A 12491-nucleotide genomic window follows, 5' to 3' on the forward strand; every position below is an offset into this window, starting at 1 on the left:
TGCCCGGAGCGAATATGTTTATCATAGCTTAAATGGTGTCGAAGATTTATACATTAAACTTATTAGATGACGAGGCCACGCCCACTTTTTAAAATTTTGTAAACCATAGATGCCCCTCCCTAATACAATTCATGATACCAAATAATAGCCTTTTGTCTTGTTGTGGAGCTTAGCTATGGCATTTTACAGGTTCTCGCGTTTTGTGAGCGTTGCAACGGTACGATTCCGCTCATCTGCAATGCCAACCCTCCTGCGAAGGAACATGTGTACCAGATCTTAATTTTTACTCAAGTTACAGCATGCACGGACGGACGGACAGACAGTCAATTGGATTTGAAAATTTGAGTATGCGAAAAAGAAGTACCGCATGAGGCCACAGTCGATCAATTCACGATGTTACAACTAAATGAAATTGATTATTTGAATTGTGCTCCGCCTTCGGCTCTCAACGTACTATCCGCCCTTCTTTGGTCATTTTTCAGCCCGCCACTCCCACATGAAATCAATAACATTTTTACCTTTTGAAATTTCACTTTATTCATATTTCTATTAACTTACAATGTATTTTCCCGCATATTCATATTACAATTACCACCGATCGATAAACAAAATTCATAGCTTTTGCTTATCAAAAAAGTCACAAAACATTTCACATTTTCATTTCGTGTTACGACTTACAAATTTAAACAAAATCACAATAACATACGAGTACGTACAACAAATATACATATTTCACGAACAATGATAACAGTTGCCATTTTTTTTCCTTTTTTTTTGCTTTTGCTATAAATGAAACTATATAGTATTCATATTTTTTTTTTGACTTTTGATTTTAGCGATACTTTACATAAGCAGCCAAGAACTATAGAGCTGCTAAAAGATTACTCGGTTTAGATTCCTTTTGAAAAATAGGGGTGAATATTAAAAAAATATATATAAGAAGATAAGAAGAAAAGGAGAAAGATAAATTAACTAAAAAGCTCAATTTACATAAAATTTGGGTTAAGAAGAGTCTAAATTTCATATACGGCTAACAGTGGGTGTCGAAATCGCAACACTATTGCTAAAAAGGTATTAAAGAAAGTTAAAAATTGTATAACTCACAATCATTAAGTATTGTGCATGGTTTTATCCTAAGTAATGACGAAGGATATGTAGTGAAGAAGTTTCCGTTACTTGACCTTTTATATTATTATCTCTACACAGACACCGGTTATAGTCTATCAGTTAAATCCAGCCAAAACTCATGCTTTTTTTGTGAAATTTGTTACCAAGTCCAAAGCCGCTTTTTGTTTTGACATCGATTCAAGATCAAAAATAACCATAACCTAAATTTTCCTAAGAAAATGTCAACTGCTCGCAGTAGTAAATACTCTTAAAGAACTGTAAGTCATTACTTAAAATCAGAATCAATAAGATTCACTTAAAACTAGTGAAGCATTACTTAGCCTCATTATTAATATGTAGCATCGAGCAACTTTATTATAAGCCTTCTTGGTCAAAACGGAATTGTAGAAAACTATAAATCTGAAAATCTTGCAAGGAAGCTTAAAGAATACTAGCATATTATTGAAACACCTTGAACCTCATACCTTTAGTTATATATGCCTTATAAGTCCTAATAAGTCGCCTGCACCCATAATAAGTCACCTTAAAAGTTTTGGAATAGGTTTTTATCGTTATATGATTGGTTTGTTTGAATATAACAGTTTTCTAATTTCACAAAGGACGGGTCTTATACTATTAAAGTGTTATCGTTATCTTTGTTGGGATGATAACTCTCAATACCTAAGCTCTCCTAACATGTAGCATATTTGAAATTTGTAGACTTGACAATGTTCTACTTGATGGACTTTACTTTTCTTACCCTCGTTACTTTTAAAGTTAACGGAACTAGTGTACTCTTTTTATAGTGATATTTGAAAACTTTCTCAGTGCTGAGTACTAAAATTCACATTCACTAAATATTTACTTATATAGTTTTTGTAAGTATTGCATAATTTGGAAACCCACTGCAGTAAATGTATACATTTAATAAACAACAAAAACTCCTTTAACAATATTAATAATAAGGCACAAAAAGGAAATTGTAAGCAACGAATATCGCAAATTTTAAAAATTCAAATTTTAAATAATTAGTATAGTTACCATTACAGAGTTTTCGGCAAATCCGATTGCTTTATCATAAATTTTTTTTTTTTTTTTAATTTAATTTAAATATTATTTAAATTTCCCTTTTATTTTTAATTCTTACGTATGTAATTATGTATGCACATATTAAAAATATATCTCATGTAATTTTCGGAATTTATGGTGGAAAAACATGGTAACATGCCTAAAAGTATTCGTCACACTGTCTTCTAATATATTATATGTACTTACTGTAAGTATCAACTTCACTTGAAGTTTCTGAATTATACGCGTTTTTAACTGTTTTCTTTATTGTTTTTAATTTCTAGCGCACATCCACTAAACTGCACGCGATTTACTGTTTTCATTCTAATATAATATAATACTTCAATTTTAATATTGTATTTTCATTTTTAACTGAGTATAAGTTAGGGTGATATTTACGAGTATATAAAACCAAACAAGGAAGTCTTGAAATACTGGTGCACCTAGTAGAGCTAAAAATTTAGCGCTTAAAAGTAGGCAATGGCTGTAGCTTGTTTTAAACCTTGTAGCCTATCTTTAGGCGCGCATTTACACTCGCGTCCACACGCTTGGCGCTTAAAAGTTGGCCACGCCTACAGCTTGTCATTAATACCTTTAGGCGCTTATTTTTACTCGCATGCGTTTTTTTTTTACTTCAGTTATTTATGGTAGAATCATTAGTATCTAATTATGAATGTTGGTATGTAGGTAATCTAATTATCTGTATGAGTATATTATTATGTACCATATTTGGTATGAGTATGACATGCCATTAGCAGCAAGTACGAGTAAAATGTATTATCTCTTTTTTAAAACCTTTTTTTGCTTATTGTTGTTAACAATTTTGTGTCATGCGCTGATTTCAGTGAAACTAAATGGGTGTATCTCTGCATTTTGTTCATGTGACAATTATAGTTTTATATTATAAACACGACCACCGCCATTTCAGTCAAGCACACATAGCGAGGTCTATGTAATAAGAAAGTTCAACACACCCACATATTTTTCGACTTGAATACAAAAACTTAAAGCAGCTATTTACAATACTTCATAAACCACAACAAATCTGTCAAATATTATAGCGGCCTTGCAGATCAAACTCTCCTTCCCGACAAGACTGTCCAAAAACAAGTTTTTAAGCACTGTCAAAACTTTATTTTTCATTAAAACACCTTTCAATCTCGTGGCACACTTATGACCGAGCTCGCTATATCCATTTAAATCTGTTGCATCAGCTCTATTGGCGTTTGTGGATCCGTGGTGCTTATGCTCGTCTCGCCAGTCAAGTCGCCCAGAGCCGCCGTTGAGACAGTGCTCACGACAGCAGAGAATACATTGTCGATGGTGCCCGCTACCGAACTTAAGATCGCCGCCGCAGTAGAGGTCACCAACGCGGTAGTAGGCGTTATTAATGTGGGCAACAGCGGCGCAACACTTGTGCTGGTTGTGGAGACAGCTGCCGCTGCTGTTGTGGTCGCCAAAGCCGTTGTGCTCGCTTCGGTGGTCGGTAATAATGTGGAAACTGTTGTGGTGAACAACGCCGCCGCAACGGCTGTTGTATTTAATATGGGCGCAGCGGTGCTGGTCGTGCTAGTAGTGCTAATAAGCTGCGCATGTGCACCCGTTGGATCTAACATTGAGGCCGGCGCATACGGGTAAGTCGGACATGGATTGGTGAGCTGTGCACCCAGCATGGATTCAAAAACATAACCAATAAGTGAACCAGTCGTTAAACCGACATTATACGATAGTGTCATCATGTTGCCGGTCACCTCTTTCAGTGTGCCGGGTACCTTGGCTGGCGCTAGCATCATTGGAAGACTGCCAGCGAGACCGTTACTAACGCCCAAACCAATTGTAAAAATAAAGGCCGCTGTCTCACCAGAAATGACAGGTTGATGACGCGGCGCACAACACAACAACAATAGCGGCACCAATACGATGCGTAAACCAGACATTAATATTAACTGACGCCTTGACCATGGATATGGCAGGGCAGCGAGTAGTTTGCCAATCACATCCGCCGTGTTGAAAGTAAACATAAGCAACACTGGCAGCCATGTGCCGAGACTGCATGAAATAATCTCCGATTCGATGCCAGGATATAGCGAGAGTGTGACGCAGTAGGCCAGCGCGATGCACACCATATACGGATAGATCGCTTGTGCGACGGTCCAACGTGACACAAAGCCATTCTTCAGATCGCTCAGCTTGCCAGGTGTACAAGTACCTGGCGTAAGTACATGCTCCACCTTGAAAGCCACTGTGGTCGGCGTGGTCGGCTCTTGCGGTGTGCTTGGCATGTCGGGTAAACTATTGAGTCCCTCGATTACACTTTCACCAGCTGTTGGATTGGAAAGCTCATACACGGGATTGCTGAAACTCAGCGCACCTGTCGTGCTATTTGTCGCATTTGCTGGCGGTGAAGTGGGCTCCAGCGTTAATACACCGTACTTGGCGATGGGCGTGTCACCGTCGAGGTCATTTTGCTGTAAGAGTGAATAATAGAAGAATTGAGTGTTTAGTTGTTGTTTAGGTTAATTAAATATAATACAAAATACCCACCAATCGATCTTCATCAGGTCGAAGCACAATCTTTGCACACGCCTTCATGTGATACCGTACGAACGGTGAATTAATAGTGAATAAATGCATTGCATAACTGAGTAGCACATACAGTGTCGAAGTGAGAAAGAAGATCACCGTTGATAGCCGATCATTTTGTATTAACATCTTTGTGACCACACGATTGGAAGATACCAAAAACCCGGCAATACTCTCTCCAGCCATTACCGCTTGGGTATACTGTTTCGGCAACATACTGGCAAACCCGTAGAAGCTAGATTGTTGGACTATGGAGAAAAGAAAGGAAAAAAATATGAAATATATTTTCGAAGTACAAATTTTAAAAGCAGAATTGTAAAACTAATTAATATTATTGCAAGGTATGAGTTGCAAAACTCTGGAATCATCATTTCAGAGTTCATTCAAGTTGCATGATTTAAAACCATATTGTAGTTGTTTCTTTATCAAATTTTTGATATATTGCTGAGTTGACAGTGCTTGACAGCGACCTTCGTGGATAGGCACGTAAGCTGTAAGTTTCAAAATCACTTTTATGTTTTCTTTCAAACAAAAATCAGTTTTGAACCTCGCTGTAGCTTATATAGTAAACGGTGTCTTGAAGTTCTTTACTTAGTATCACCTTCATTTTCTTTACTTCTTTGTTTTCTATGTTTTATGCTCTTTCTCATATGAGTAACCTTGTATTAGCATAGGACTAAACTAATCTCTCTATATTGTTTTGAATAAAATATTTTCCAAAAAACTAAGTTAATTTAGGATCTGAACCACCTTGCCAATATATTATAAATAATTTCAAATATTTAATTCTTCCAAAAGCGTTGGCGATGTTCAAACTACTGTTTTCAGTCTTTGAGAAAAAATATTTCTATTAGATCTTTCGAGATTCTGATCGCTCTGGGATTATTATCAGCAAAACTTATATTACCTCAAGCTCATTAGTTTTGGAAAATTTAATTATTCAGATATATCTATATCTTTTATTTTCTATGAGCCCACAAGTGGCATAATCATTTTCAATTTTGGTTATCATTGATTAAATACAAAAATAAAAAGTAAATAATTCCAGAATTTTGAATAATTTATAACATTAATATTCTTTTTTAACTTGAACTCCGTTCGCTCCACCTACCTGTACAGCCGATAGCCACCAATGACACAGCAGCCAAGTTCACTGAGTACGCCGTATTGGCGGCGAACATATGAAATGCCACCTCGCAGACGGCCACAAAGATGAGTGTGGTGAAGGACACAACGTAACCGAAAAGAATACGCACACGAAATGGCGCCAGCGATAGAAAAACGTTATTGAGTAGAACAGTAGCAAAGGCGACAATTATATACGTCATGGACATGTCCAATGCCACGGAACGACCGGGGAAGCGTGCCTGCCAGTAATCGGCGGCGATGATGAAACTGCAATAAAAGTATTAAAGGAAATTAGACATGACTTGGAGTTGGAGAATAGACAAAAATAACATTTTCATAAGGTTACACTCATACATGAATAATATTATATATATTTATAAGATTACATTACAGTAAAAAATTTATACATTTTTATGGTTGTCGAATTGCGTGTTTTGGTACGAATAATTTTAGGACCGACAAGTGGGTGAAAATCAAGGCTCGTTATATCTACATATTGTATATACAAACATGTGTGCCTCAATAATTACCTCTCAACGACTTTGTGCGTTGAAATGAAGAGTATACGAGTATATACTATGTTTATAAGTATTTAATAGTAATGACATTATTGATACAGATTCAGCGCAGCAAAACTGCACATTGCGGGTAATGTATAGGTTGGTTTCTATTTTCACAAAGAAATAGCAGTGCTAGCTGCAATTTTGTTTTTTTTGTGCTCAAGTTGGTACATCTGTCATGCGAACACATTCAAAGTTACAAGTCAGCTAATTCTTTGTTTACAAGCCATTTGAAGTTAATGTGTCTGAGTATTTTTTTAATATGGAAAAAATTTAATATCACGCAGTGATTAGATTCCTTGTTTTGAAAGGTTAAAAGCAAAGGAAATTTATGAACAATTGTTAGAAGTGTATAAGGAGTCCTCACCTTCAAAACGCACCGTTGAATTTTGATCCACGCGAAGGACGACCAAAAACCGCAACCACACCAGAAATCACTGAGCAAGTTCATAATATTGTTAGTGAAGATCCAAGTTTGACTAAGCGTGAAATTGCTAATGCCATAGGCGTCTCAGACGAACGATGACTTCATATTTTACTTGGAGAATTGCATATGAAAAAGCTGTTTGGAAAGTTAGTGCCGCACATGTTAACAATTCAACAAAAACTGGATCGAAAATAAATTTCTCAGCATAATTCGGAGCGTTTTAAGCAGAATAAAACCTATTTAATGCATCGTTTTATAACAATGGATGAGACTTGGATCTTCCACCATGATCCTAAATTGAAACAAGAACATTTACAGTGGACTGAAGCTGATTGTTTAGCTCTAAAGCAGGTGAAGTCACAACGATCAGCAAAGAAGGTTATGGCATTAGTTTTTTGGGATGCAAACGAAATTTTGTTGATTGATTGTCTGCAGAAAGGTAAAACAATCAACTCTGAATATTATTGCAGCCTTTTAAATCAGCTGGATAAAAACATTAGTGAGAAAAGACCAGGTTTGCAGCACAAAAAAATCATTTTTCATCAGGACAATGCACCTGCTCACAAAGGTGTTAAAACAATGACAAAATTCAACGAATTAAAGTACGAATTGCTTGAGCATCCATCGTATGCACCAGACCACCAGAAACCTGAAACAATTTTTTCGTGGAAAGCTTTTTTCGTCGAATGAAGAAGCTCTAACAGCCGTAAACAGGCATTTTACAGAGTTTTCGGAAAGTCATTATAGAGATGGAATAAAATTATTGGAGGATCATTGAAATAAGTTTATTGAAGTTAAGGGCGATTATATTGAATAAAAAAAATATATCGTACCAAAAACAGTATTTTTTCCATTCGAGCGCAGAAACTTTTCAACCAACCTGTATTTTCCAAAGAATATTTAATGATCATTAATAGCACAAGCTCGCAGTCAGTTGGTCAATCATGGCGAATGGAATTGTCAGTTACTTAATGAATAGGTGACAATAAAAACTGAGTAATTACGTTAAGATTTAATTGCTGTCAACATAAATACTGTCGGCTACAGAAAGTCTAGACAACACATATACGCCCCTCTCTTTAGTACATATCCTTACTTTATATGAGGCCAGGTTTATAGTGAAGGATTGTAGACTAATTAATTTGATTTCATATTACAAATTAAGATCCACTGTAGCACCAAAGTTAAAGACAGCTAAAGTTAGATCGAAGTCGAAGTCGAGTTCAATCATCATATGATTGTGAAAACATGGTGGACAATTTGGTTTACGTTATCAGAACGAACGCGGAATTTTGTCGAGCCAAGAGCTGTAAGCAGTTTATTTTAGGCTATACTCGCCGGCTGTCACGCCATACATATTCCTACTGGTTCTTAGTAATGACAGATGTACGTTCAAATTAATTCGAGCACCCGTGTTCGTCATACGGACGTCAACTCATTTTGCAAACTATAGGAGAAACTCAATATCTAATTTTTATACTTCATCCAGGCTCTTGAACAAGACTGAACAAAAGAAGGTGATCCAACTTCTCTCGCTTGCCTACTTCCCTGCACTTTCTGCAAGTGTCGTCGTTACTAAAGCCCATCCGGCTCACATTTGATGCCATTAAGTTGTGACCTGTCAGTAGACCCACAACCGTCCTGCAGTCTTTACGAGGCCGTGCTCAATGCATTTCATTTGATATGATGATACGTCTGTCATGCCTTTCGGATTTTTCATTATGTATCGTTTTTAGCGACTTGCGTATTTCCTGTACTGGTTCGGCAGCAAGATGGATGGCACTTTTGGCAATATCATCATCTATTTCATTTCCCCGAATGCCCTTGTGGCTTGGAACGCTGTATAAATGCAGCGGCTTTCTAACAGCTACTACATTCTCTTATTACTGTAAGGTACTGCTAACGGATTCACTTGAACTTATTCGGGGTATATTTTTTTCCGTTACACCAACATTTTGTCCCGCTAATTATTCTTTTCTTAAGTCGACAAGATCTTGGGCAGATATATTTATATATTCAGCTCATTAATAAAGCTGAAGTTCAAAGTCAATATAAAGTAAGGTACTCTCTCGTTTTTCGTATATCGCGCATCAAGAAAAAGTTAATGCATAATATTTTAGTGGATTGTCCCAGAAGTTCAGGAATTATGTATTGCATCTCGATTAACGATCTAATAATGGAAGTTAAGATAAGAAACTGATATTCTATTTTCTCACAAATACAGATCGTTCTGTCAGCAATCCGAACGCTTTATTCGACTCAGTATAATATCCAAATATTATAAATCTATTAATATGGCGTTACAAATTAGATTTTGTACTGAAAAAAACGTTTCAGAGAGTTTTGTGATTGTTTAACTGAGTTTTGTTTGAGTAACGGTCAAAGGTGGGTTGGTGTTTTCTAGGAGAATCGATTCCATTTGTTGTGTAGTCAGCCCAAACATTAAACAACTAGATATAAAGGAATTTGTGTTTCATAACAAAACACAATTTTTTATGAAAAATGCTACTAATGACCTATTAAGTGTTATTCGGGCTCCGCAATGGTGGAAGCCACATATGGTATATGCCTTATGAAGACCGCAAGCGATTGACTCAATGGACGTACTAAAGAGGCAGTTCAGAATAAGAAGCCTCAAAAAACCACAAAATAAAAACCTGTTAGTCTGCGCTCAGACTTCAAGAGAATGCACGCTGAAGCGAAAGTTAGCGAGAGCGAAGAGGTAGGTAATTGACGAGACTGGGGCTGATTTTCAAACTAAAGGCCAACTGTAATATAAATATTATATCCAAAATTATATTCCAGAGAAGTTCGCTTTAATCGGTGTACCAACTACAATATATTAAAAACTGTGCTCTAGTTTTATCAAAATAAAATGTTTCCTTTTTTAAAACAGTTCGAAGATTTTAAAACATCTGGCATAATAGAGAGCAGTTAGAATAGCATAAACTGCATTTAAGGAAATCGGTTGAAGACTATTCCACTAGTTGTGATTTCGAAATAATTAAACATTATTATTAAAAAGATGTTTATACTTTTATATTGTAATATATTCCACATATGGGAAGGTTAAATTCAATATGATAAACAATTTTCTTGAGTTGGCTGTAGAAGGTATATAACAATTCAACTTTATTACTCATATATTACGTATTAACATACGCGTGCATACATTATTTAATCCATGAAAAAATCTTTATTCATTATCCAACTTACCTGTTATAGGGCAGCACAAAGCCTATACCAGCGGCCAACAATGCTACATACACTGAATGTTTGTGATCTTTGGGTGAACGTACGTCCGCCTCTGGACTGTCCATCGGCTCGTGGCGTATGCCGGCGCCGCGACCTTCTAACGGTTCATAAGTTGTTGCCTGAGCGGATTCCATTTCCGCTATTTAACAATTCTATGCACTTTCAAGGTGGACAAATGTTCTTGATAATGGGTGTTTCGCCCCGAAACAATAATGCGTATAATTTAGTCTACTTTGCGGCGCCCAAGCAATTTAAGTTGCTTAAGCGAAATGCCAATTTTGTTTAAGTCTAAGTTTAAAATGTTTTTGTTTTAATTTCTCATGACAGCACAACAACAAGTAACGTTTTTTTAATTATTGAAATTGTTAAGTTTTAATATTATGACTAGTACAAATTTATCGAGTATTTCTATATTATATTTTGTTATGGTATATATGGGATGTAGTGCTATTTTAGGTAACTCATTTCAATTGCAATTTCACATTTTAAAAAAGCTTCCACGTAATCATGACTGTCGCAATTGTTGACAGCTCAAGTAAAAAGCCTGCAACACCTTTCGCGGTTTTAATCGATAAAGGAAAGGCAACGTCGACAACACTTTTGCTACTCAAGCCCTACACACCCCAAAATGCCCAATGCTTTTCGAAGCCGAAATTTTCCGAATTCGCAATACGTATTTTAAGCAATAATTCCGTAACACATTAACTTTTCACATTTTGCACATTGCCTCACAATATTTGCTACAATTTACATATATTTTTCTTCCAACAAAAGTTTCAAAACATTTTTATGTCTGCTTCCAGAGCTTCCAGAGCGTTATACATTTTCCACACTACGCTCCAGAGACAAGCCTAAATTTCTACTTAAAAAACTGTTTTTATTAAATAATTACTAATATTTGTTTAATTATTATTGTTTCCACTAAATTTTATGAAGACTTTCAACCAGTGCCAAGAATTTTGTGTGCTTTCTATGCCGTGTAGTGCGAAAACTTGGCTTGCTTTTTCATTTCCTTAACACGCACTGCGCAAGTCTGTTGAACGTTATTGATTTTTGTTATGCTGTCATTTTCAAACGCTGTAACTGTCAAAGATTGTTGTGGCTTCTATTGCACTTGTCATCTGTTTTGTGGTTGTTTTTGTTTACATCACCATAACTTAGACGAACGGCATCGTTTTTGTTGTTAATCTTCTCGTCATTCCTTATCAGTGGTTTTGTTTACAAACGGTGCTCGTTGGAGTTTAGCGGATTTTCTCCCAGCATGCTGACCTTAAGCTATGTGCACATTGAAATAATTTATGGAAACATTTTCTTAAGAAGTGCAAAAAACAAATTGCACTTAGAGCAGTAATTTTTGTATGTATAATATTTATAAATGTTTAAGTTAAAAAATGGTTTTGAAGCTTTTGAAACACTTTTTGCAGTAATGTACATCCACTAAATCTGAAAATTTTTGGCTGAATTTCTCTAAAAACAATAAAAAAAAACGTTTACTTCAATTGCACCGCTATAATACCATTCACTAATACAAAATTGTCCTTACAATAACTTGATTTTGATTGTTCAGTTTGACTGGCAGCTGTATGCTTAGGGATCCGATCTAAGCAAGAAACTTTAAATTTTACACACGATATGGTAAAATTGAGCTTTATCGAAACCAATACAAAAATTGTACAATGACAGTGCCTTCAAGATATGCCATCTCAAATTTAAAATTTGTCAAAATTGGACTATAACTGTTCAAGCCCCCATATACCGAAAACGTGGACCCTAATGTCCATGGTTGACTTTTTACCGAAATTAACGTTCAGTGTATGAGATATATGATTGAAATTAGGAGAGTAAATTTTCCTGATAATATTATGTCCGCATGTCAAAAATTAATTGAATCGGGTCTTCTTACTTCTCTTAGCCCCTATATTCCTAATACTTGTAGGAAGATTTTCGAACTTCGGCCTGACTTTATACTGCATATATCGGCCAATATGTGAGATATAGTAATAAAATTGTGGGGCCGTGTTTTTCTAATAACAGATACGCTGTGCCTAAAATAGATAAAATCGAGTGCAAAGTTGCCCGATACTCCAAATAACTAATTTCAAGATTTTCAAACATCCGGTTGATTTTACTTTTTATATATTGGCGATAGTATGTGAGGTATCTGAATTAAACTCAGTGAGCATTTTTTCCGTTAGCAATATGTAGTAATGCCAAATATATATGAAATATATATTGCTTGAAAATATATTTTGAAGTATACCGTATAGTCTAAGGTTAATGCAACAACTTTTAACCGACTTTAAACCGTTTAGGTAGGTAAAAATTTGTGATATTTGAATGAAATTAAGTGAACAAGTTTTCTT

The 12491-nt window shown here is 35.6% G+C and overlaps 1 protein-coding gene across 1 annotated transcript; it reads right to left on the bottom strand.

Annotated features, from left to right (window-relative positions):
* Window positions 1-511: 511 nt before the first annotated feature.
* On the bottom strand, window positions 512-11169 carry Ent3 (equilibrative nucleoside transporter 3). Its single transcript, XM_014239044.3, has 4 exons — window positions 10090-11169; window positions 5870-6153; window positions 4720-5006; window positions 512-4643 (listed from the first exon to the last, which is right to left on the bottom strand). Exons 1-4 carry the CDS (start codon window positions 10260-10262, stop codon window positions 3372-3374), a joined length of 2016 nt encoding a protein of 671 aa, XP_014094519.1. The 5' UTR covers window positions 10263-11169; the 3' UTR covers window positions 512-3371.
* Window positions 11170-12491: the final 1322 nt, after the last annotated feature.

This window comes from Bactrocera oleae, chromosome 6, assembly GCF_042242935.1.
Source record: "Bactrocera oleae isolate idBacOlea1 chromosome 6, idBacOlea1, whole genome shotgun sequence".
NCBI lineage: Eukaryota > Metazoa > Arthropoda > Insecta > Diptera > Tephritidae > Bactrocera > Bactrocera oleae.